A 27,018-nucleotide genomic window follows, 5' to 3' on the forward strand; every position below is an offset into this window, starting at 1 on the left:
GACAAACTCTCAGCTCAAACAAGAGGATGCAAAAAGCAGGGCTACCAGATTCCAGAGTGACAAACTCTCAGCTCAAACAAGAGGATTAAAAAAGCAGGGCTACCAGATTCCAGAGTGACAAACTCTCAGCTCGAACAAGAGGATGCAAAAAGCAGGGTGCAGAACAACTCATTGTTTCCTTTCAATTTTCATCAAATCAAAGCATCTTAAGATGTACAAAAAGCTATACTAGGAAAAATAGATCAGCTGTTACCATTTAAACATGTGACATACACATAATCAGAATTATTAAACAAATAATCCAGAAGACTGTTTATTTTATTTTGAATGGCGCTAACACAACAAATGACTGCTGCTAACTTGTTGAGCACACTTATACATAGGCTTGCTACTTTGATATTAAAATCAGTAACGCTCACTAAGCGTCGCATTCCCCAAAAATATGAGTTCGACTGAAATAAATGTATATACAGTAAATGTCAGTAAAACCACTCGCTATTTTTTATATTCTTACCAAAAATAATCATTTAGAAATCATCTGTAGTTTGTGTAGTTTTTATATTCGCTGTTTGTCCCGTCTGCGTTCCGCTCTGAGAGGCTGGGGGTCACTGTCAGCCATCTCAGTGGTCCGTTAGTGCTGTAGTTTCACCCTGTTCTGACGGATCTTGTTGACTGAAGCAGTGCTAGAATGCTCTCATTTGCCAGCTACACCACCTGTCATTCAAAGTTCTACTTTGATATTAGCAGGTTAAGGTGTAGGTAAGCTTCTGCTTTATGTATACAGTGACAGTTACTAGTTTAATTTGAAATTGTGGCACAGGAGACTGCTGAAGTCCACCTGCATTACCTTCCAGTGACTCTTGAGTCCGGCTCTGCTGAAGCAGGAGAGGGGGAGCTCAAACTCAAGTAAAAACTGCAAGTTAGTTCTGTTCAACTATCTAATGTTTTATTCTGTACGTATTATTTTTAGTCGTAAATTTATGCTATAAAAGGTCTGTGTAATAAACTTTTATATGCTTTACGGATTATTTAAGATAATTTTTAAATGTATAGCTCAGCTGTGACCAAACGTTATTTCAATTAGAATGTTGGTACCCATGGTTTTGTTGCATGTCGAAAATCATAAATGGGGTTTTGCTAAATGAGGCGTTTTTCAATGACATTTTTTTTTAAAGCTTAAAGGTTGATTTCACCCATTTTCTGCCTGAACTGAAAAATAAAGATTGAAAACAAATCGTATTTTTTTTCTAAAATAAACAGCAATATTAGTCTTTGATTTGGCAAAAAAAATAAATAAAAAAAAATAAAAAATCGAATAGTAGCAAGCCGACATATATAAACAGCAAAACCGGAACAATTCAACAATTTCACTGATTCTGACCAGGACAAAAAATGAAGGCTGAAAACTAGAACAATCCCAGTTTTCCCGTAACGTCTGGTAACCCTGGGGAAAAAAGCAACCTTGAAAAACCCTAAAGGAAGCATATTCGCATTTATAGTTTCTTCTGCCGATAACACCCGATTCTGAATACACAGACAGGACAGGTACAAACACCCGATTCTGAATACACAGACAGGACAGGTACAAACACCCGATTCTGAATACACAGACAGGACACGTACAAACACCCGATTCTGAATACACAGACAGGACAGGTACAAACACCCGATTCTGAATACACAGACAGGACAGGTACAAACACCCGATTCTGAATACACAGACAGGACAGGTACAAACACCCGATTCTGAATACACAGACAGGACACGTACAAACACCCGATTCTGAATACACAGACAGGACAGGTACAAACACCCGATTCTGAATACACAGACAGGACAGGTACAAACACCCGATTCTGAATACACAGACAGGACAGGTACAAACACCCGATTCTGAATACACACATTATTTTAATGCCATTTGCTTTCCTACAATAGGTGCTTGTCCAATGCCAGCCTGTCTGTTCTATCAGTCCCACCCTGTCTGCGATTAGTCCGAGAGAAAGTCCCGAATACTCTGAAGTACTGTACTTCCTTGCTGATAGATGTATGAAAGATAAGCCTGCTGTAAATATGATCGGTATTTCAAATGTGCTCAACAAGTGTACTTCCTTCTTCTGATAAGAAGTCTTACGTGAATGCAAACCAAGCTTGCAGAGTACATTACTTAGAATGTAAAGAACTGAAGCAATTTTCAATGGAAAATAAAGTCCTCAGAAACGTCTGGTGCAATTAAGCAAGGTCGGTCTCTTTCTCTCTCTTTCAAAAATGTAATAAATAACAATAAATAAATAACAATAAAAGGCAAGTCATAAGCTTTAACAGGGATGAAAGCACACCTAGTGGTCTTATCTAAGAACAAAATGTTTCAAAACAGTTAGTGTCACATTGGAGGCTGCAAGACATAAAAGATGAGCCATTGCGCTGTGTGTGTGGTTTGTGTGTCTCTCAAATACACCATCCAAAACAACACTTGCAGAAGTGCAGCAACACCCACCTGAATACCTTGCTGTGAGCCCAAATTCAATTCAAAATGAATAACTAAAGGGTGGCCATTAAATCACCATAACAGAATCCAAATAATTTACCACTTTGACGGTCCAAATGGGGGTGCTGGACAGCTGACTTGTAATTGAGGGGTCCCACCCTTCTGAACGGTCTGGGGACCACGAAGGAGAGCTGGACATGTTACGGGTGCTCCAAGCTCCCTGAGATATGGCAGATGAGAGAAGGGGATAAAATGCAGCAAAATAAACACAAAGGATGCAAACAAAACCGTTAAAACAAAGCAAAGCAAAGCAGGGAGTGAAAACAGAGCAGTTTGGGACAAAATCTCTCTCCCTCTCTCAAATTTAAATGCTAATGCAGATCACGTACCTTTGCAGGTGAAGGCAGCCCATGAAAAAGGTGGAGAGTCTTAAATAAAATAACAACTTGCTGTTACTTTGTGTAACCTAGACGTTGCTGGATCTCTGTTCTGGGTCAATAGTCAGCACACAATCTTGAATTAGATTTCGTATCAAAACCCTTTGCACTATTAGGATCTGCTGCAGTGTATCTCAAATAAAACAGACTTCAAAGTTCTGCCGCCGCTGAAAAGCGGGTAGCGAAGCAGGATCTTTATCTGCCAAGCCCCACACTGATTATGGAAGAAGTTTAAAACAGGTTGTTTATCCCCCAGGTTATTTTTTTATAAATTGAAAACATTTTGCAATGCAATTAAAATACATATTGTGCAATAACTGTAGGGCTAAATGAGACAATTGAATTTGGTTAATTGAAAATAATTTCCAAGGTATAAATAAAAGATTACAGCTAAAGGTGCAAATATTTGCCCCAAACTTGCATATTTAATGTCAAACATTTAATGAAAGCACCACAAAACTCAGCTCTAAAGAGAATCATTAAATGCAAATAAATAAATAAATAGATAGAAAGCTGGGTGAAGAGCAGGGTGTGTGAGTGTGTGTGTGTGGTTACTTCCAAAAAGAGAAGCCTTGTCTTTAATACAACAGCATGTATTAACTAAACATTGTGAAAATGAACCAGCGATAGATATGCACTCGGAAAGGCATTCTCATTAACCCACTGAAGCAACAGCTAAAGCCCAAATGAAAAGGATGCGTTCCCTTCACTAGGACTACAAAAAAATAACAAATAAACAAATGAGTTAAAGCTAAAAGTAGAAATGCTGGTAAAGTGCTTCCGGACAGATAAAGTATCCTATCGTTGACTCAGCAATTACTGCAGAAGTGTTCTAGTGTCCATATTCCACTGGTTGCAAGCTAAAACCAAGAATTTAGTTTTTTGTCATATCCGTTCGTATCGTATACAACATTATATAAAGGGTGATATATATTTGGTATATATATATATATATCATAGATATATTAATATATATATATATATATATTATATATATATATATATATATATATATTATATATACACACACACACACATACATACATACCTACATACCTACATACACATACATATATCCTGGAATTATTAAATACATCTTTTACCCACTAGAATACATCCCGCTGCCCTTATCCTGTTAACAAAGCGAATCTATAAAAGAATATATTAATGAAATGACGGCATGTGGCCATTAGGAAGGAATGCTGGGTTAAAACACTCCAGCAATTACGGACGTGCCAATCTGACTAGTCAGAACCACAATGTTAATGAACATCGAAATCAACAGGAAGTGCCAGTTCTCTCTAACGACTTCAAAAACCACTCAGAAAATGACTGTGAACTGTAAAAACAACAGAAATGTTAAAATAAACAACCCTCTAATTTTAATAGAAGATGTATATTAATACAGTACTAGTCAAAAGTTTGAGTACACCTGCTTGAAACCAGGTTTTTCATGATTATCTATGCTTTTAACTGTATAAACTTGTCTATAAACACTTAATATTTCATTATATGATACGTGTACTTATATAAGCTGATAATCATAAGTGAATTGCATTCAAAAATTTAATTTTTAAATGAAAATGAAACTCTTGTCAATTTCAATGAAATGGTCACCCAAAGCAAGGGGATTTCAGTCTGAAGCCCAAGTCAGTTAAAAGTCTGAAATGTGTATAACACGGTGTTAGAACACTGGCCTAAGTATAAAAGTGTCTTTGTTAGATGTTCTCTGAGTTAACTAGCATGTTACCTAATTAAACTTGTCACCAATTATTGTTAACAGGTGAGGGTCCATGATTACTACAAATATAGGTAGCATGGGGCACAAGTGTGTCATCCCTGAATGTAAGGGAGCAGAAAATGGCAAAATATGCTCAGTTATATGACGTAAAACATTGTCAATTATGAAAAAAAACCTAGTTACCAGCAAGTGTACTCAAACTTTTGACTGGTACTGTAGATACCATCAAAAAACGTGATGCTGTAATGTAATCTTTATTTTGGTTTGTCAAGTTAAGCTTCTTAATGGGCTATGGTTGTAAGCAGACATGTTAGCACCTCGGACACAACTAAAGTCCTCTTTAGTCGCCAGCCTCACAGGACAAGCACCACTGGCGACAAAGGTGTACACCTTAGAGACAAGCGGGTGCACCCTGTGTGCTGCCTCCCAGCCAAGGTCATCATTACCAGCTTGGCTGCCTAGAAGAAACCACCAGGGAGTGTCAAAACCCGGGCTGTTCGAACACATCTTCCACACTGCAGAACAGTCCTGACCACTGGGCTGCTCTCATCAAAAAAATAAATCACTACACCACAAGAGAAAAAAACCTACCTGTCTCACTCGAGGTCTTCCTGGAGAAAATGTCCTTTTGGTGATGGCTGGCTTCCCCATGCCAATTTTTGGCGCGACTGGTATGAAAGTTGTTGAGGGTACCCCTCCACTGGAAGCTGGAGCTGCCTGAACCTGGGGCAAATCTTTTGGGGGAATTCCTACAGAAACAGGGGGTTCTGCCAGCTTGCTGGTGTCCACTGAAACAGAGAAAGAGCTTTCTGGGCACTGTTGTGACGGGGCAGTCAGATCCTCTGAAGGTGAATACAGGTCTGAGAAGCTCAGTTCGCTGGCGGGGATGGTGTCCATTTCCACAAGAAGACTGCTGTCAGAAACCTGAGCAACCTCGTGGTTTTCACTCAGTTCAAGCGCAAGGTGTTCTTGTGCCAAGGCAGGAGTTTCCAAAGGTCTCCTCTCCTGCACCGCAGTCTCCAGACGCTCTTGTGTTTGAGTGGGTTCTGCAGCCGACACTTCCATGGGTTCCACCCCGGCAGCTCCACTTTCAGTGCCTGCTTCCTCAGGTGCTGGTGGAACAACCTCAGCCGGCACTTCTGAATTCTGTGGTTGTAGTTCTCTTTCCAGCTGGGATTCTGTGGGTGCTGCTGCTGCTGCTGCTGTTTCTACCTCCTCCGGTGTTTCTTGTTTGGCTAGGAAGGGTGGAGACGGGGGCACAGAAACCTTGGGGACCATTGTTGTTACTTGTGCAGGTTCAGCAGCTGGAAAACATAAAATGTATGAAATACATACATACATACATACATACATACATAAACAGCTGGTCTCATACCCATCTTTTAGTGTTTTTAACATTTCTGGACTCGAGACATCTTGTTCAGTGGTACTCAACTCTGGCCCTTGAGATCATTCCATAAGAACATAAAGTTTACAAAATGAGGAGGCCGCCACTCGGCCCATCTTGCTCGTTTAGTTGTTAGTAGCTTATTGATCGCAGAATCTCAAACAGCTTCTTGAAGATTGTCAGCTTCAACAACATTACTGGGGAACTGGTTCCAGACCCTCATGATTCTCTGTGTAAAAAAGTGCCTCTTGTTTTCTGTTTTGAATGCCCCTTTATCTAATCTTCATTTGTGACCCCTGGTCCTTGTTTCTTTTTTCAGGTCAAAAAAAGTCTCTTGGGTCGACATTGTCAATACCTTTTAAAATTTTGAATGCTTGAATCAGATCGTCTTGTAATCTTCTTGTAGTAGATTCAATTTTTTAGCCTGTCTGCATATGACGTGCCTTTCAAACCCTAAATAATTCTTGTCACTCTTCTTTGCACTCTTTCTAGAGTAGTAATATCCTTTTTGTAGAGAGGTGACCAGAACTGAACACAATATTCTAGATGGGGTCTTACTAATGCACTGTAAAGTTTTGACATTACTTCCCATGATTTAAATTCATCACTTTTCACTTTATATCCAGGCATCTTGTTGGCCTTGTTTCTAACTTCCCCACGTTGTCTAGATGAAGACATTTCTGAGTCAACTCCTAGATCTTTTTCATAAATTCCTTCTTCAATTTCAGTATCTCCCATATGGTATTTATAATACACATTTTTTTATTGCCTGTGTGCAGTACTTTACACTTTTCTATATTAAATGTCATTTACCATGTGTTTGCCCAGTCCTGGTCTTTATTCCAACCAGGTTCTAAATTAGTTAATTGCCTCTTAGCAGCCGAGTGGGAGTATCACATGAGACTGGATTTACTGAATACCTGCTGATAAATACTCCTTACAGGCCATCGTGAGTAGGAGTATCAGCACAGCCTATTCAAAGCACTGCTGCAGCACACAGGTCATTACACAGGCTCCCAATCACCTTTACAAACCTCTTCAACCTCAAGACCCAACATGACAAACTATACAAATCCAATCACAGACCCTGCATTCTGAGAAGAGAAAAACTGGAACACCCCCCCCTTAAATCACAAAACACAACAAACAGGAAAGCAGAAGTGTTGTGTGTACCAGACTCGACAGGTTTCTGCTCCTCCTTGAGCTGATTCTCTTCAGCAGCATGTTCCAGATTCCCTGCTTCTTCAACTGCTTCCTGTACCCTTTCCAAGCATGCTTTAGAAAAAGAAGAGAAAATGAAAAGATTAACGAGATGCTGCTCTTGAAACTTCGTCATTAAGCCAAGTGCAGTCTGAAGAGAAGAAGCTGCGACCCTCTCATTATCTCACAAAGCAGCTGCCACTGACCCCTTCATTATCTAGCACACCTGCAATGTAGGGAATACTTATTAGATGGTGAGAGTCATCACCCTCAATTTGTTCAATCAATAACTAACATAAGCAGTTTACAACGTGAGCCAGAACTACTGTGCAGCTTTAGAGGTCATCAAACCTCCCTGTTCAAGAAATCTCCAGCTTGGGTTTAAATCAACACTGCAGTCTTGTATACAGGGCTAGGACAGACACCTGAAAACAGCAGACCAGCACACGATGCCAATCTATTCTCTCTTTAATAGCGGGGCTAGGACAGACACCTGAAAACAGCAGACCAGCACACGATGCCAATCTATTCTCTCTTTAATAGCGGGGCTAGGACAGGCACCTGAAAACAGCAGACCAGCACACGATGCCAATCTATTCTCTCTTTAATAGCGGGGCTAGGACAGACACCTGAAAACAGCAGACCAGCACACAATGTCAATCTATTCTCTCTTTAATAGCAGGGCTAGGACAGACACCTGAAAACAGCAGACCAGCACACGATGTCAATCTATTCTCTCTTTAATAGCGGGGCTAGGACAGACACCTGAAAACAGCAGACCAGCACACGATGCCAATCTATTCTCTCTTTAATAGCGGGGCTAGGACAGACACCTGAAAACAGCAGACCAGCACACGATGCCAATCTATTCTCTCTTTAATAGCGGGGCTAGGACAGACATCTGAAAACAGCAGACCAGCACACGATGTCAATCTATTCTCTCTTTAATAGCGGGGCTAGGACAGGCACCTGAAAACAGCAGACCAGCACACGATGCCAATCTATTCTCTCTTTAATAGCGGGGCTAGGACAGACACCTGAAAACAGCAGACCAGCACACGATGCCAATCTATTCTCTCTTTAATAGCGGGGCTAGGACAGACACCTGAAAACAGCAGACCAGCACACGATGTCAATCTATTCTCTCTTTAATAGCTTGGCTAGGACAGACACCTGAAAACAGCAGACCAGCACACGATGCCAATCTATTCTCTCTTTAATAGCGGGGCTAGGACAGACACCTGAAAACAGCAGACCAGCACACGATGCCAATCTATTCTCTCTTTAATAGCGGGGCTAGGACAGACACCTGAAAACAGCAGACCAGCACACGATGCCAATCTATTCTCTCTTTAATAGCGGGGCTAGGACAGACATCTGAAAACAGCAGACCAGCACACGATGTCAATCTATTCTCTCTTTAATAGCGGGGCTAGGACAGACACCTGAAAACAGCAGACCAGCACACGATGTCAATCTATTCTCTCTTTAATAGCGGGGCTAGGACAGACATCTGAAAACAGCAGACCAGCACACGATGCCAATCTATTCTCTCTTTAATAGCGGGGCTAGGACAGACATCTGAAAACAGCAGACCAGCACACGATGTCAATCTATTCTCTCTTTAATAGCGGGGCTAGGACAGACATCTGAAAACAGCAGACCAGCACACGATGTCAATCTATTCTCTCTTTAATAGCGGGGCTAGGACAGACATCTGAAAACAGCAGACCAGCACACGATGTCAATCTATTCTCTCTTTAATAGCGGGGCTAGGACAGACATCTGAAAACAGCAGACCAGCACACGATGTCAATCTATTCTCTCTTTAATAGCGGGGCTAGGACAGACATCTGAAAACAGCAGACCAGCACACGATGCCAATCTATTCTCTCTTTAATAGCGGGGCTAGGACAGACACCTGAAAACAGCAGACCAGCACACGATGCCAATCTATTCTCTCTTTAATAGCGGGGCTAGGACAGACACCTGAAAACAGCAGACCAGCACACGATGCCAATCTATTCTCTCTTTAATAGCGGGGCTAGGACAGGCACCTGAAAACAGCAGACCAGCACACGATGCCAATCTATTCTCTCTTTAATAGCGGGGCTAGGACAGACACCTGAAAACAGCAGACCAGCACACGATGCCAATCTATTCTCTCTTTAATAGCGGGGCTAGGACAGACACCTGAAAACAGCAGACCAGCACACGATGCCAATCTATTCTCTCTTTAATAGCGGGGCTAGGACAGACACCTGAAAACAGCAGACCAGCACACGATGCCAATCTATTCTCTCTTTAATAGCGGGGCTAGGACAGACACCTGAAAACAGCAGACCAGCACACGATGCCAATCTATTCTCTCTTTAATAGCGGGGCTAGGACAGACACCTGAAAACAGCAGACCAGCACACGATGCCAATCTATTCTCTCTTTAATAGCGGGGCTAGGACAGACACCTGAAAACAGCAGACCAGCACACGATGCCAATCTATTCTCTCTTTAATAGCGGGGCTAGGACAGGCACCTGAAAACAGCAGACCAGCACACGATGTCAATCTATTCTCTCTTTAATAGCGGGGCTAGGACAGACACCTGAAAACAGCAGACCAGCACACGATGCCAATCTATTCTCTCTTTAATAGTGTTTCAGTACACTGAAAAGGTTTATAAGGAGTTTACAGGTTGTATTTCTTTAAAGTAGTTACTGAGGGCGGAGAAGATTCCCCAACAACATGAACAGCTCTTCTTTAAACTATTGTTTTAGCATATTTTGCAATAAACGTTCCAAAGAAGTGTGGCTCTTTCTTAACCATAATCTACATTCAATGCCAGATTTATTAAATTATGTATGGGCTTTTAGGTATATTACTATGTAAAGACATGCAGTATATAACAGATTTAATTAATGTGTAAACAGGACAAGCTGAACTCAGAACACAAAATATCTGCAAGATCTCGTACCTCTTCAGCATGAGAAACTGCTGTTTTTTCACCACGTCTTATCCATGGTTAGAACATGGAACCTCTTGTGTCGTTTTACATCATTTAAATGCAGCCCAGTCCAAATTCATGTTATACCTACAGGGTTCTCACATTGTGGCACAGTAATTACTGATCAGTTACTTGTTAACTGCTTATTTACCATCTTTGATTCATAGGGTTATAATGTCTTTCAGTGAAAGACATGGAAAGTTCTGCCGACAAGCACCTTGCCTACGTTGTTCACATCATAAGCTTCCGAGTCCTCGTCAGTGAGGCAGTTAACCTTCAGAATCCCTACTGGCATGAAGGGCGAGTCTGGTAACGATCTCCCAAGGGTGTCACAGCAGTGTTTACAGTGTGGTCTGGAGGGGACTAACCCTTCTCTGCTTGTCTGAGTCTCTCCCAAGGGTGTCACAGCAGTGTTTACAGTGTGGTCTGGAGGGGACTAACCCTTCTCTGCTTGTCTGAGTCTCTCCCAAGGGTGTCACAGCAGTGTTTACAGTGTGGTCTGGAGGGGACTAACCCTTCTCTGCTTGTCTGAGTCTCTCCCAAGGGTGTCACAGCAGTGTTTACAGTGTGGTCTGGAGGGGACTAACCCTTCTCTGCTTGTCTGAGTCTCTCCCAAGGGTGTCACAGCAGTGTTTACAGTGTGGTCTGAAGAGGGCTAACCCCTTTCAGCTTGTCTGTCTCACGGATTGCCAGCATGCCCTCTGACTCTCGCACAAAGTGCTGTGAAGAGTAATCAATTCATTCATTAGTTACCTCTCGTCAGCTTTTCCTAAATACAGATACATCAGTTCCAGCATGCTGGCAGTGTAGAAGTTTAGATCCGGAACAGCATCGTTCTTTTTAAAAAAAAAGTTGGGTCAGCTGAACAGAACTAAAATGGTAGAGGAAGCTCAGAATTGCCATCCTTTAAATAAACAGGGGCGAACCCGGTATTTACCAAGCAGTAATGATGGGAAAAACCTCCACCCTGCACATAGCGCCCCCAATCCAGGACTGCTGCTAGGACAGCCTGAGATTCACATCTGCCAAAGGCCTAAGTGCCTGACTCTACATGCAATCTGACAGCACAGCGGGTCTCACGAGGGACGAGGTCATTCAGTTGAGCCAGCCAGCTCCAGCGCACATTAACACACAAAAACAACACCTACACTGCTGTGTATGTGAACCGATTCAACAAAGCAGCAGGCTGTGGTGCAAGAGACCACAATTAAATAAGCATGAGGATCAAATTACCCTCCCACCATGTGGCACCCAATCACCATCAACACACAAGTGTGGGAGGGAGCACCGAGGCTGCTCTTTCTGCACTCTGTGCAGAGTGTGGACAGCTGGCTGGGCTGCTGTGCTGTCAATTCTTCAGCTGCCTCACACAGGGAAAGGGGAAATGCTTTAAATGGAGCAGTATCCTCCACCCAGCCTGTGGAGTCAGGTAACAGGTGAGATGTAAGCCTGAACACTCCCCATGAGGCTCGGCTCTGGCTCCTGACAGCACAGATCAATGAAACAATGAAATTTGTCTCACCTGGCAGGCCGCAAAGCTCATTTATACCACACTGCTTTCATATGGGATGTTAAAGTTCCAACTCACCCTGCCGTTGTAATCACTGCTAGCTCTGTGCACACACAGTTTGGAAGAAAAAATAGCTGAACAGGTAGAGCAAAAACATAGAGTCCCTAGCCAAAAAACATGGGGGTCGAGGGGGAACCCACGACATACACCCCGGAAAGGAAAGTGAAGGCCTGGGTCAATGTAGAATAATTATCAGGGCAAAACAAACATTTAAAAAAGTGTTCACAAAACAGACAAGGTTGCGTACATCTTTTTTTTAATTAGATGTACCTAGGATCTAGCAGGTTACCTGTAGTTAAACCCAGCAATGGGAGCACACCCCAATAAGCATTCATTAGGTGAGGACACTGCTTTGTTAATCCCTCTGAGCGTGGGAAGATCATCAATAGAAATCCCAGTTCTGTCTGTCTGCCAGGGAAAGCTCCTAAACACAGGCTTATAGATCAGCACGCTTTACAAACGAGAGGAGGCCATTCAGCCCATCTTGCTTGTTTGGTTGTTAGTAGCTTATTGATCCCACAATCTCATCAAGCAGCTTTTTGAAGGATCCCAGGGTGTCAGCCTCAACAACATTACAGGGGAGTTGGTTCCAGACTCAATTCTCTGTGTAAAAAGTGCCTCCTATTTTCTGTTCTGAATGCCCCTTTATCTAAACTCCATTTGTGACCCCTTGTCCTCGTTTCTTTTTTCAGGCCGAAAAAGTCCCCTGGGTCGACATTGATACCTTTTCTAATTTTGAATGTTTGAATCAGATCGCCACGTAATCTTCTTTGTTCAAAACTGAATAGATTCAATTCTCTTAGCCTGTCTGCATATCCCATGCCTTTTAAACCCAGAATAATTCTGGTTGCTCCTCTACTGCAGCAATATCCTTTTTGTAGCGAGGTGACCACAGCTGAACACAATATTCTAGATGAGTCTTACTAATGCATTGTAAAGTTTTAACATTACTTCCCTTGATTTAAATTCAACACTTTTCACTACACATCTGAGTATCTTGTTGGCCTTTTTTATAGCTTCCCCACATTGTCCAGATGAAGACATTTCTGAGTCAACATAAACTCCTAGGTGTTTTCCATAGAGTCCTTCTTCAATTTCAGTACCTCCCATATGATACTTATAATGCACATTTTTATTGCCTGCGTGCAGTACCTTATACTTTTCTCTATTAATCTCATTTGCGTCTGCCCAGTTCTGAATGCTGTCTAGATCACTTTGAATGACCTTTGTGTTGTCTGCAAGTTTAAAAAGTTTGCTTACTATATCAGTATCTAAACCATTAATGTAGATTAGGAATAGCAGAGGACCTAACACTGATCCCTGTGCTACTCCACTGGTTACCTCGCTCCATTTTGAAGTTTCTCCTCTAATCAGCACTCTCTGTTTTCTACATGTTAACCACTCCTTAATCCATGTGCATGCATTTTACATGGAGGGTAAACAGATGGGACTTTCCAGCTGGAATTGTGGTTCCTCTCCAGAGGGTGGGATAAGCTTTGAAATAATCTTCCTACCAACTGCACTGGCGGGCACTGTTCCAAAAAGGAATATAGAGGTCTGATAACCTGGATTCTACCTGCCTCGGGGCATTGTGGTTAACACACTCTCTTTCCGTGCCAGTTCGCACCCAGCCTCTGCCATAAGACAGCTAACCTATTTTCCTTCCCAGCATGAACCCAATCTTATTCCACATGCAGCTTTCACCCTGCTTCATATCAAAACTCCCACGGCCCAAGATTCAGATTACTATATGCACTGTAGTACCACTTATTTTTCTGTCAACAACCTTACCATGTTAGAGCGCTGACTGCAAACTTAAAAAGACCAACTGGCAGTCAGTTTCAGATTTCTGAGGCAGTGTTAAGCGCCAAGACATCATTCAGACCTTGCTGTGCCACCAATTGGTCATTTGCAATTCAACAAAAGAATTTATATTAAAAAAAAAAAAAACCTTTAGCTTGTCAAAAACAGTTTGAAATTAGATTTCCATGTGTACTTTACTTCCCTCCTCCCTTGATAAAATCACTAGTGTTTTAGGGAGTTTCCGCTCTACAGCTGATCTTATCTAGAGAGTCTCTTCCACATATTAAACTCAAGTTCTCGTCAGATCTGTCATTATCAACTCTACAAGTACAAGAGAGACAAAAGAACCCCCCTCCCCAGCCCCTCATTAAACTCTCTTTTGCCAACGACTTTGTTCCCTTTTACATTGCTTTTCAATTTCACTCCTTTGTGTTTTCACCATTGTGCTCTAAAGTAAAATAAATAAAAGCTGCATTCTGTAGCCTGACCCTGCACAGTAATCTCTATGGAAATTTGCCAGGTCAGCGCCTGGAGGAAATTAATATACCTCAATATTGGATCAACAAAACACAACTGCTCAGAAGAACAGCACACGATAAAATCAAGGGACACACAGAAAGCCAATAAACGCATGTGTGGAGCTACCTGCTCTTTAACTTGCTTACATGTTTCTCTCTTGCTTGGTCCATTACCTGGTTCAAGTTCTTCAGCTGGCTCAGCGGTCTCCAGGACCCCACATGTTTGGCTTGCTTGCAGTTCCTCCAGTTCCACTTGCTTGCAGACTGTGCACACATATCCGTCTTTTAGCAAGACGCTGGTTTCGTTCTCTGCTTGTCTGTCGCAGTCTAGATGTATCCACCTAAAATCAATTAAGCAAAGACATTTTCATCTGCAACCCTGGAATAGAAGTGCATCTGAAAGTCTCCATGGGTTTACGATGACTGCCGTTGCTCAAGACAGAAAAATCCTAGTTGAAAGATGTCAAACTTGCACCTCCATGTCCTCCTTATTATCCACCTCATTGGTGATCACTTCTACTGGCTAACCAGCATGCACTGCAGCATGGAGACAAGAGGCAGTGGAAATGTGGATACAGTTAGCCACACCCCCACCCAGTTCAAATACTAATGACTGGAGGACTGTCAGAAGATTTAGTTAAGATTCCACCTGCATGACTATGGGTTAGTCAATGCACTCCAACATCCCACTACCTGTTACAGAATCAAGGGATATCCACTTCATAGCTATCCAAGTAAGGGTTATCTTATGCCAAGTGCTTTTTGTAACAGGGTGGCAACACTTACCTTTTGCACATCTGACAGCAAAGCATGTCCTTCTGGGAATCTGGGTGGATCGCCTTTCCACAAAGTGGACAGGACAAGCCCATGTCCTTCTGCTGGTAGCAGTTATCACACAATAGACAATTGTGGTGCCACTGAAAACTTGTTCTGGTGCCACACTGCTCACATACTCTGCAATTCTGTCAAGGGGGAAAAAGTTAAGTCAGTTGTAAGTGCTTCACCACACTAAGAAATATACATTACAATGTAGCTCGTTAAGAAAAGCAGTCATTCACAAAAATAAAACTGAACAATGTTGTGTAAAATAACTAGACTTTTGAAAACAGCGCACTGTATTTTAAGAGCGCTCCCCAACACCTGAGAAAGCAGTTGTATTTGACACATTTAAATGATTACTATTTTCTTTGTTGCGGCAATGAGAAGTTGAAGCCCTGGCTGCAGCTCTGTATTGAACACTCAGGAGTCCTGAGTCAGAACTCTGCCTGTCAGGCTGGGAGTTCTGCTCATCCTCAAAGGGGTGGCGAGCGTAGATCACAAGAGCTCTTTTGGGATTTTGTAGTTAAACAGGGTAAGAAAGTTCAGACTGTCTAGCTATCTCAAATTGCACTGGGTATTTGAGCTCTCAGCATGGAGGGATTCATTCCAGCCAAGCCAGTGGCCTGCAGCTAAATCAGCAATTAGCATCTGCAGGCTGTGCGGCAGGGAGGAGCTCCCAGCACTGCCAGATACACGGGAAACATACAAAGAGATCAAATCTGAATAGTACGAGACAGGACATCCAAATATTGTTCGAATTGCATTTACTTACCCCGTAAAGGTCAAGTAATTAATCATAACTGTTTTGTTTCACACAGGACAATTCACTCCAAACTGATCAAATGCAAACATCACATCAGAAAGGTCATAAAGAAATAAGCAGGCAACGTTTATATTACTAGAACCATCGATTATCACCTTGTAAGGACTTGGTCTATATGGGCATTATAATACAGTACAAAAAGGGCATTGAAGGAGAACGCTCAGTATAACGCAATATAAATACCACAACAGAGCCGCAGTCTGAGAGGAGTGAAGCTTTTCTAACCAGGACTACTCAAAATGAAACTCTTATAATAAACTGAAAACGAGGCAAGCACCGCAAGAAACTGAAAAGGTGACAAGCGGGAGAGGTTTCAGAAGTATAGCTCGCTATCTGAAACGCTGAGTCAAACCCCACACTTCCGAAGCTTGCTAAATCAGACAGCTTTACAGACAGCACCAAAGGGATTTACCTTGCTGAGAGCCAGCAGCATCACAGCCACTGCGCTCAATAACCCCAGGGCAGATTCAGAGTTAACAGGATGCAACACAAGCAATCTACTAACAGACAGCTGTGCAGCAGAGGAGCAATGTTGAAATGAACCAATGCAAGTCCACAGGGTTTATTAACAAACAGGTGGAGCCTTCAAAAGACTCTCTAAATTTATATTTATTTTGCATGTGTAACCATAATTCGGATTTCATTTTTTTTTTTTTTAACAAATGTAACTGGAATAGCCAGCTTTAAAAGGCATTCTAGCGAATAATTCCCCTTTCAACCACTGCAGCTCAACTGAGCTTCAAAAAAAGCCAATCCTCACAACCCCCACCCCCAGGAAACAAAGAACCAATGAAAGGAACGTGCTGTCGGTCATACAACCAATAGCAAAACAGTGATGTAACAATAGATCCCTGCAGACTACAGAAGGGTACAATACAATCCCAATTTAAACTGAAAAAAGAATGCAAAAAAAATGAAATAAACATCAACTCAACTGAAGCATTATATAAATGGAATATGCAGGATGGGCCCAACTGAAAATATCGGATTGATTTATTTTATTCATTAGCCCGACCTGAGGCCATGGCTAACTAATGAAATAAATCCGATATTCATCTCACCTCTCCTCACCCTAAAACACAAGGATTTCCAAACGAAAGACACAACAGACAACTATATATAACCAGATGCAAAAAATAAATAAAAAAATAAAAAATCCTTACTTTGCATCTCCAGCTATTTGTAGGTATGGAGTCCATTACAGGTTGTAGACAAAATGTGTGATATCCCTTGTCACATGTGTCACATACCAACATCTTGCTGTCCTCCCCAGGGTTCCTGAAACATGAGCACAATATTACCCATCTGCAGCCAATTCACCCAACATGCATGACCTCACTGCAATACCCCACATGCTGATGCAGCAAACTCCTTTCTGTGGTTCCTGGAGTTCTGTTTCTTTGAGGAAATGCTTCATTTACTTGTGCGATGAATTAATTCTGCATTAGCCCAGAGATTTGATGAATTAGAATTGCATAAAAATATAATGAACAGAGCTATTCAAATGGAAAATTCCTTATTGTTGACCATCATCTAAAATTATCTTCCAGAGTTATTAGGGGTAAAAAAAAAAAAAAAAAAAAAAAAAAAATCACATCCTTCCTTGAACAGTTTTAATAAAGGCATTTAACTTTAAAAGGCAAAATAAACATCAGGAAATGAATTTGAATGCCTTATTCTGTGCAGTATACCATCTGCGTGCAGTGTATGCACTGTGTTACTCAGGGACGAGAGGACTGGTGCTACAGTGCCCACTGCTACCCGGTTGGGGAGTTGGTGTCAAGCATGTTGGTTCACCACTTACTTGCAGGTTTGGCAGACCTTGCAGTCGGGGCACTGCCAGCCTGCCCTCTTCAAAGGGGTCACTCCTATATCCAGGCACATCCCATGGTAATGCTGCCCACAACTGGTACAAAACAGCTGGTCCAGGAGGTCTCCTGGGCTGTCACACAATGCACAGTTCGCTTCATCCTTTGCTGTATTTGGAAAGAGAAAAAATAAAAGGATACACACAGATTAGTGCATTAAACTAGATTACATTATTTAGAAACGAAGCTTTCTTTTGTGGCACAGTGTCATGAGAATGTCAATTAAGAATACTGCATTACTGTCAATTAAGAATACTGCATTATACGCAAGTGGAAGCAAAAATGCATCCACCAGGTTAACACATCTGCATCTGAAACCATGAAGGTACAAACCTTTAAAATGAAATACTACTTCAGTTGAATCCTCTTCAGTTTGATACAAACATTTGATAATATCTGCACATTTATTTTACAAAATATAGATTTAAAGAAAGTAAACCTGGTCCCATTATAAATTTGCATACTACTGTAGATGCTTAAGATGTTGGCTTGAATACAACGAAGCAAAGCAGCTGCATTTGCTTGAACAGTGGCTGTGCCGGGGACATGTGAGCTTGCAGTAGAGGAGTAGGAAATCCCTAGGAGAAGATTACATTGTTAATTGAATTGAGCATGCATTGGGAATTGCTGGTCCCACGTTTCTTCAAATCCCGCTACGTCATCACGAGCCAGTGTGCCAGGTTACAGCTTCGCTACAACAACTCCTCTCTGAAACGAGAAGTAACCTGCACACAGCAGCTCTGGAGACAGGTCAAACCGTTTTGCTTTCCCATTACTCAAGCCACTCAAAAAGGTACCGTTCCTTTCTCCCCAGTTGAAGTAAATGATATCTGAGTGAGATCACCTGGAAAGAAACTAATTTATTCAGTTTTTTGTCCAGTTAATTAAAATGATCACAACGAGCCGTATATGCCACACAGAGGAGACGGCAGTTTGAGCCAAGACAGGTGCTCCAAGCCCTGGTTTAATATCCCTTAGGCCGGAGATGCTTGAGCAATAAGGCCATTTTTTTTTATTGGCAACTCAAATTGACTGTGTGTCACTAATTGCCAACTCGAGCTGCCAACAATTTCCAATTGGCAATCGAGTTAATACACTAGACCACTGCTTGATTTTCATCAATTCAGTTGACAACTTTGTGTTCAGCCAATGATATTGCACTTTCTAAATCATCTGATTTCACTCAATTTTTTCAAATAGAAAGCATGGCTACACTGCAATTGATTTTTTTCTTTTCATGATAGAAAATATTTATGGGATGTTTGAAGCACGGAACATAAAGACTGCAGGAAAAAAAAATGACGAACAGATTGGAATTGGCAAATAATCTTTCAGGAAAATCACCAGCGGAGGGAAAAAGAAAAACTGCAGATATTTTCCTTCCTTAACCCTAACCCTTCTCTCTGCAAAATACCGAGTTTGGAGGTTCTTGAGCTCGTCTTTCACCTCCGCTGGTGCACACTCCAGTTTTTCTACGTCGACTTTTTAAAAAAAATATTCCAATTACTGTATCAGCTGCTGAAACATGTTTACTGCAAAAAACAGGCACCACCTTAACTGCTTACAACAATTGTCACTCTCAGTGTGCGTGTGGCACACCTAGCAACCGCAATTCAGCTGTACAATTTTTGGTGTCAAATAGAATCGACAAGAAAAACTGCTTGTGTGTCTCCGTCCTTAGCCAGCCTTGTTTTGATTAATATAAGAAAAAATAATGAATGAATGAATGGGAGCTAAGGACTTACATCTACCAGTAGCCTGCTCGATGTGTTCTGGGCAAAGGAGAGTGTGACTCCTGATATCCTGGAAAGCGGCAGCTGCCGCTGCACAGGGATAATGGTACAAGCGGCTGCACTTCTCTTCACAGCATTTGATGGTTGCTCCAAGGCGCTTACAGTATGCACAGTGCTAAACAAAGGGAGAGAAAAACAATGCCACGTGTTAAAGTACCAGTAAAACATGCAAACTGCCAACCTATTAACCCTGGAAGGCTGTGCACTGCATGTACAGTATGACTTCATATCCTGTGAAGGGGTCAATTAAGGTTAAATAAATAGTAAGCACGCTTGCGAACACTGCAAGGTTGGAGGATGTTTTCCAACTCAACCAACTCAGGACACAAAGGAACAAGGAATTGATAAAGTGGGCTACATTGGACCTTGTGTAGAAGATATGTGTATTCTGAGTCTGGAACCATGAAATTGACAGTGCTTTGATATTGTTAGAAAAACAGAGTGTAAGCAGAGCTCACAAAGTTCAGCTTCATACCCCCACATTTAGGTAAGATATAGAGGACAGGCACTTGAGAATGTGAGTGAGACAAGCTCCCCGAATCCTCTCCTGATGAGAGACCCTCTCCGCACCTGAGCTACCTCCCAGAACATTAGGGAACCGATCACTATCTGACTGTTTAACTTGTGCCACATTGTTGTGTCTAATGATAATGTTTAAGCTATATGTGTGTAGTTTTTGAATACTGGAATCAATACAAGGAAACTTACTAGCATAGCAGTTAGTATTGTGTGCACTCGTTTACAGACATCAAAACTGAAAGTTAGCTCAAATTTTAACCCTCCTACCATAAAAGGTACAATATCAGTTAGTCACACATACAGCCTTTCATGAAAATCAAAGAAATCATAAAAATCACAGTTAAATATAACACAAGCTTATATATACAGTACTGTGCGAAAGTTTTAGGCAGGTGTGAAAAAATGCTGTAAAGTAAAAATGCTTTAAAAAAGACATGTTAATAGTTTATATTTATCAATTAACAAAATGCAAAGTGAGTGAACAGAAGAAAAATCTACATCAAATCAATATTTGGTGTGACCACCCTTTGCCTTCAAAACAGCATCAATTCTTCAAAGTATTGATAGCAAGTCGATATCCGTCGTTAATTCCTGCTTTTTTTTTAGATGACACAAAGTGTTTCGTTCCAGTTAATGATACAAAGCGTATTTGTTGTGTAGTAAACTAGATGCATGTGTTTAAATGTAAGGAATGATTAAATGCACAGTATTAAAACACTGTGCTTTAATTCACTGTTAGTTTTCTTTCTTTCTCGCACTCGTAATTCGCTCTTGATCATGACCTTTGGCCTCCACAATTTGGGGGGGGGGGGGGGGGGGGTTGGGGGGGGGCAAAAAAAAAGGCACTTGTGCATGTAAAAAACTGTATATACAGTATTTTACTGCATCATCATTCACACTGGTGCTGCTTTGAAATAAGCTGCTTTCAGGAGACCTAACAGCTGTTCATCACTGTGAGACAGAGCACTCTCCATTGCTTTTGCCATTGCCTGATGTGAAGTTTTTGGTGCTTTTCTTTTAAACCAGCGCCCCTTTCTTTTTTAACTCTTTATACCTCAGCCCTATTTCCGCCTGTTTTTCACTGTTTTCATTTATGTACTGTATGTTTAACTACTGGATGGTTTGCATGCATGTAGCATATCAAACGAGAGGCCACAATTTCCTTTCATATTATGCAAGTTGCAATAGCATCAGGCATACTATATGTGGTAGAGATGAGAATATATTGGGAAAAAAACAACAAAAAACTTTTTTCCCCCAAAAAAATCATGTTTGGTCACTGCTATATATACTGTAGTCATAGATGGCTTCAAAAAAAACAAAAAACATAAAAAAAATTAAAAAAAACAGTGAACCATTGAATCTCAACATGAAATGAACAGGAGGGGAAGCTGAGCTTGTAATCTTTCCAGCGATACCGCCCCTTTCAGTCTAGCTGCTACAATGAAGGAGCAATAGACTCAAAACAAAACCCAAGCTGTGAACTCTGTCACATGATGAGGGGCTTAACTTCAGGCGCTCCTAGTTCTGGCTAGGAGTACCGCATACACACACCGAATACGTCTCTGGAAAGCCCAGAGAGGGTAGATTCAAACATCTTTTACAGTGCCTGAGTAATATGTGCATAACCTTCAGGGAGTTAAAGTGAAAGTCATCACTTGCAAACAACACTTAGACTTAATATTGTCTTTTTTTTTTTTTTTTTAACTGTTTACTTTTTGCAGTAAAAGTCTTGCGGCGTTTAAAATATCTGCTCATAGTGCTTTCATCACTGACACCCACTTCCTTAGATATTGTTGTAGCTTTTCAGTCAGTCTAAATTGGGTGGAAAATACAGTACCTTGGTGTCTTAAAATATCTCTGCGCCACTTTCCCGCAATGAAAGTTGCAGATATGTGGGAGCACACTGGAAAATGTGCGATTCCCGCAGTCCTGCGCTGAAATTCAAGCCCTGTATGGCTTGTCCAAAATGAGTATGCAAATTTGCAAGTGCATCTTCTGTGTGGCTATTTATGGTAACAGAGTTTTGAAGAAGTCTATTGTTGTCTTCTTTTAAATCATGCAGTGTTGGATTATTAGGAAAGGAAGTAAATGAGATGATTAACTGAGAGTGATTTATTTATTTTACATTTTAACTGGAAACCGGGAATACTCTACACTGAAGGTACTTAGTTTCAAGCTGTTCTTTACTTCATGCTAATATTGGACAGCTTTCACCAGGATAAAGTGAGATAGTAGTGGTGGTGGGAATATACGAACCTTTGGTGCGGTTCCTTCAGGTAACGTGGATTTCCTATTGGCCTGATGCTGATGGCTGAAGTGCAATGCTGGCTCCACGGATCAGCCTATTTGCAGCCTCCCTAGCACCTCAGTATGGCAAATGTCTGGATTGGGCTGGGTGGGGCATTCACAGGGAGGCTAGCCCACGACACCTCAGGAAGGCTCGACAGTGATGCTGGCGTCCCAGCACCACTCCCTCCACAAACCGTGTGAGGATTGTGTGCAGATACTCGGCAATAATGGTTAGGCACATGATGGTGGTTCCCTGTGCAACCAACTGAACACAGCGGCTGAACTGACCAATGAGCTGAACACAGCGGCTGAACCGACCAATGAGCTGAACACAGCGGCTGCACCGACCAATGAGCTGAACACAGCGGCTGCACCGACCAATGAGCTGAACACAGCGGCTGCACCGACCAATGAGCTGAACACAGCGGCTGCACCGACCAATGAGCTGAACGCAGCGGCTGAACCGACCAATGAGCTGAACACAGCGGCTGAACCGACCAATGAGCTGAACGCAGCGGCTGAACCGACCAATGAGCTGAACGCAGCGGCTGAACCGACCAATGAGCTGAACGCAGCGGCTGAACCGACCAATGAGCTGAACGCAGCGGCTGAACCGACCAATGAGCTGAACACAGCGGCTGAACCGACCAATGAGCTGAACGCAGCGGCTGAACCGACCAATGAGCTGAACACAGCGGCTGAACCGACCAATGAGCTGAACACAGCGGCTGAACCGACCAATGAGCCACAGCGGCTGAACCGACCAATGAGCTGAACACAGCGGCTGAACCGACCAATGAGCTGAACACAGCGGCTGAACCGACCAATGAGCTGAACACAGCGGCTGAACCGACCAATGAGCTGAACACAGCGGCTGAACCGACCAATGAGCTGAACACAGCGGCTGAACCGACCAATGAGCTGAACCAGCGGCTGAACCGACCAATGAGCTGAACACAGCGGCTGAACCGACCAATGAGCTGAACCAGCGGCTGAACCGACCAATGAGCTGAACAGCGGCTGAACCGACCAATGGCTGAACCGACCGACCATGAGCTGAACGCAGCGGCTGAACCGACCAATGAGCTGAACACAGCGGCTGAACCGACCAATGAGCTGAACACAGCGGCTGAACCGACCAATGAGCTGAACACTGAACCGACCAATGGCTGAACACCGGCTGACCAATGAGCTGAACACAGCGGCTGCACCGACCAATGAGCTGAACACAGCGGCTGCACCGACCAATGAGCTGAACACAGCGGCTGAACCGACCAATGAGCTGAACACAGCGGCTGAACCGACCAATGAGCTGAACACAGCGGCTGAACCGACCAATGAGCTGAACACAGCGGCTGAACCGACCAATGAGCTGAACACAGCGGCTGAACCGACCAATGAGCTGAACGCAGCGGCTGAACCGACCAATGAGCTGAACACAGCGGCTGAACCGACCAATGAGCTGAACACAGCGGCTGAACCGACCAATGAGCTGAACACAGCGGCTGAACCGACCAATGAGCTGAACACAGCGGCTGAACCGACCAATGAGCTGAACACAGCGGCTGAACCGACCAATGAGCTGAACACAGCGGCTGAACCGACCAATGAGCTGAACACAGCGGCTGAACCGACCAATGAGCTGAACACAGCGGCTGAACCGACCAATGAGCTGAACACAGCGGCTGAACCGACCAATGAGCTGAACACAGCGGCTGAACCGACCAATGAGCTGAACACAGCGGCTGAACCGACCAATGAGCTGAACACAGCGGCTGAACCGACCAATGAGCTGAACGCATGAGCGAACGCAGCGGCTGAACCGACCAATGAGCTGAACGCAGCGGCTGAACCGACCAATGAGCTGAACCAGCGGCTGAACCGACCAATGAGCTGAACACAGCGGCTGCACCGACCAATGAGCTGAACACAGCGGCGGAACCGACCAATGAGCTGAACACAGCGGCTGAACCGACCAATGAGCTGAACACAGCGGCTGAACCGACCAATGAGCCAAACCGACCAATGAGCTGAACACAGCGGCTGAACCGACCAATGAGCTGAACCAATGAACCGACCAATGAGCTGAACACAGCGGCTGAGACCAATGGCTGAACCGACCGACCAATGAGCTGAACACAGCGGCTGAACCGACCAATGAGCTGAACACAGCGGCTGAACCGACCAATGAGCTGAACACAGCGGCTGAACCGACCAATGAGCTGAACACAGCGGCTGCACCGACCAATGAGCTGAACACAGCGGCTGAACCAATGAGCCACATGAACCGCCAATGAACACAGCGGCTGAACCAGCGGCTGAACCAATGAGCTGAACACAGCGGCTGAACTGACCAATAGCTTAATTACCTTTTAAGAAACATAATGTAACATATTTGCCATAGATGTTAATGGCCATAAATGGCCAGCAACTACACTTAAGGTCTAACATTATAAAGCTAGAATACTGCACCACAATAAGCCTATTCTCTTGCCTCTAGACTATAGCACGACTCCTTCCTTTGAGAAGGCGGGGAGCGGAGGGAACACACACATGTAGAAACAGGAGCCCTTGCATCAGGACTGTACAATAGGCATAGAGAAGGAAGGGGTTACTGTTAGTCTATTTGAACTTTAGCAAGCTTCTAATTAAAATCTATCTTGGCATCAAAAAACAAAAGCTACCAGTAATCCAGCCATTAAAGCATTAATAGGCCTGGCATTTGGCTCAAGTGTAAATGAGTAAACTGACAATAATTGAACTGCTTACTGGTACAAATACAATGCAGGGAACATGAGGGCCGTGTTCATCAAGCGGTAAGCAGCCAGCTGCAGCTGCCTCCCGAGTGCTGTGACCTTTCCATTTCTCAGATGAGGGAGCAGCGCTGCCAGGCCGACCTTTACCAGAGGCCTTGTCCATCACATTGCTCCCAATCCGATGGGGCGCACACCATTTGAAGCTGCTCGTGACACAATCAGATGTAACTGATGTACAACTGCACCTTTCCTCAGCAATCTCCCCCACCTCCTCTAACTAATGTCAGTTTGTGTAGTTCCAGTTCCTGCCCTGACACGAACAAAAATCTAAATCTAAAAAACAACTTTGCCTTTAACTTGAAATTTCACTTTTAAACCAAGCTTAACACCACATCAAAAAAAAAAAAACAACCCACACATAAAGCAAGTGGTTCCCTTAAGCAGAGGGAACTCCAAGCCACTTTTTCAGGAACGGAGACTTGAAACCTGGTTCCAGGAGACTGGGAGACCTCATTTGAGGCACACACTGTATTGAACCCCAAGTCTCCCATTGTGTACCACACGGTGGCCTGAAACCTAGTCTCCTGAAATCAAGTCCCAAGCCACAAAGTGGCTCTGTGTTCCCTCAGCCTTACTGTCCCAACATACTTCTGGCTGTTCACTCTGCAGTACTGTAGGCCACATGATCTGAATGCAGGCTTTACCTACCTTGATTATCACATTAACACCAATAAGAAAGCGTAGAGTGGAACAGTCCAATGAAAAGGGCAGGTTCATGCACTGTTGAACAGCGACAGAGATCTGCTGCTCTTTAGATAATTCAGCTGACTGATGCGTTTATTTGTTATGCTGGAATGGCTTCCCAGTATGATTAAATGATAAAACATCTTACTTTCCTATTACTTGAATGTATTTAAGTGATTAAAAAAACCCACCTCAACAATCTTTAATACAGATAGTTACAAAAAAGTTAATCCTAAAGTAATGATCGATTCACTTTAAAAATAAAAAATTATTACTAACAGGCAGTTTTACGGCTTCCAAGCTCATAACCAGTTGGAAACGTTGGCAATCTGTAGCACGAGTGTCAGCAACAGATCAGTTTTATGGAGCAGTTTCAATTCAGAATATTGCATTAGTTCATTATCACACAATGCTTTATAACTTTAAACAGCACAGTAACCATGACCCTATCTACACACTGTAAGGAGTTATAAGACAATTTTACATTTAACCTTAAGGAGAGGCCAAAGGTCATGATCAAGGTAATTTTTTTTAATTGTGCATATATGGGTTCCTAAATGTGTTGTATAGTAACTATAACGCTATGTGCACTGTAAGGACACTGTTTTGATAGAGCATACATGGGTTCCTATCTATGTTCCATAGTAAGTTTTACACTTGACTGAAGATTTTGAAAGGTTTTTAAAGAAATGCGTCAGGTGGCCATATTGGTTTAGGCACAAACACCATTTTTGAAAAAGTCAATTGTATTGACACAGGGATTATGCTTGTCAACTTGAGTTAAATTAAACCATTTTTCAACTGAAACAGTTTTAAATTTAACAAGAAAATATAGGTCTAGTGGCCATCTTATTTTACAAAAGAACACCATTTTTCATTATTTGAATTCCATTGTCCCCAGGATGATACCTGCCAAGGGTCATGTTGACTGGTTACACAGCGTGCGAACAGGAGCAGTTTAAAGCTTTGGGAGGAAAAAAAAAATCTTTACAGTAACAATAGGCTTCCCAAACCGCTTGGAAGCCTAACAATAATAACAATAATAATCTCAGACGAGCCACGATGCCCAGCAGTCCAAGGCACAGAGCTACACTGATCAACTATGAGAGTAAAATTAAAACCACCTTTTCCATAAACTGTGACAGCGGAGGGAGTGGGGGTGTGGGTGGATGTGGGGGTGAGTCTGCAGGCTTGCGTGGTGATGGCATTGCTTGATTGTATAAAATGTGGGAGTGATTGGTTGATTGTTTGACTGTGTG

At 42.7% G+C, this 27,018-nt stretch overlaps 1 protein-coding gene across 9 annotated transcripts in view; it reads right to left on the minus strand.

Annotated features, from left to right (window-relative positions):
* Nucleotides 1-27,018, minus strand: part of LOC121314053 (histone-lysine N-methyltransferase 2C-like) — a 152,577-nt gene that overhangs the window by 66,797 nt on the left and 58,762 nt on the right. For 8 of the 9 annotated variants that reach the window (XM_041246855.1, XM_041246850.1, XM_041246858.1 and 5 more), the window contains exons 8-15: nucleotides 19,401-19,563; nucleotides 17,592-17,763; nucleotides 16,951-17,065; nucleotides 14,932-15,107; nucleotides 14,320-14,486; nucleotides 7,228-7,329; nucleotides 5,259-5,971; nucleotides 2,590-2,709 (exon numbers count right to left, since the gene is read on the minus strand). In XM_041246855.1, the coding sequence (XP_041102789.1) occupies nucleotides 2,590-2,709; nucleotides 5,259-5,971; nucleotides 7,228-7,329; nucleotides 14,320-14,486; nucleotides 14,932-15,107; nucleotides 16,951-17,065; nucleotides 17,592-17,763; nucleotides 19,401-19,563 (1,728 nt within the window). The remainder of the gene's footprint in view (nucleotides 1-2,589; nucleotides 2,710-5,258; nucleotides 5,972-7,227; nucleotides 7,330-14,319; nucleotides 14,487-14,931; nucleotides 15,108-16,950; nucleotides 17,066-17,591; nucleotides 17,764-19,400; nucleotides 19,564-27,018) is intronic. The other variant, XM_041246856.1, reaches the window with a different exon arrangement.

Source organism: Polyodon spathula, chromosome 4, assembly GCF_017654505.1.
Source record: "Polyodon spathula isolate WHYD16114869_AA chromosome 4, ASM1765450v1, whole genome shotgun sequence".
Taxonomy (NCBI): Eukaryota; Metazoa; Chordata; class Actinopteri; order Acipenseriformes; family Polyodontidae; genus Polyodon; species Polyodon spathula.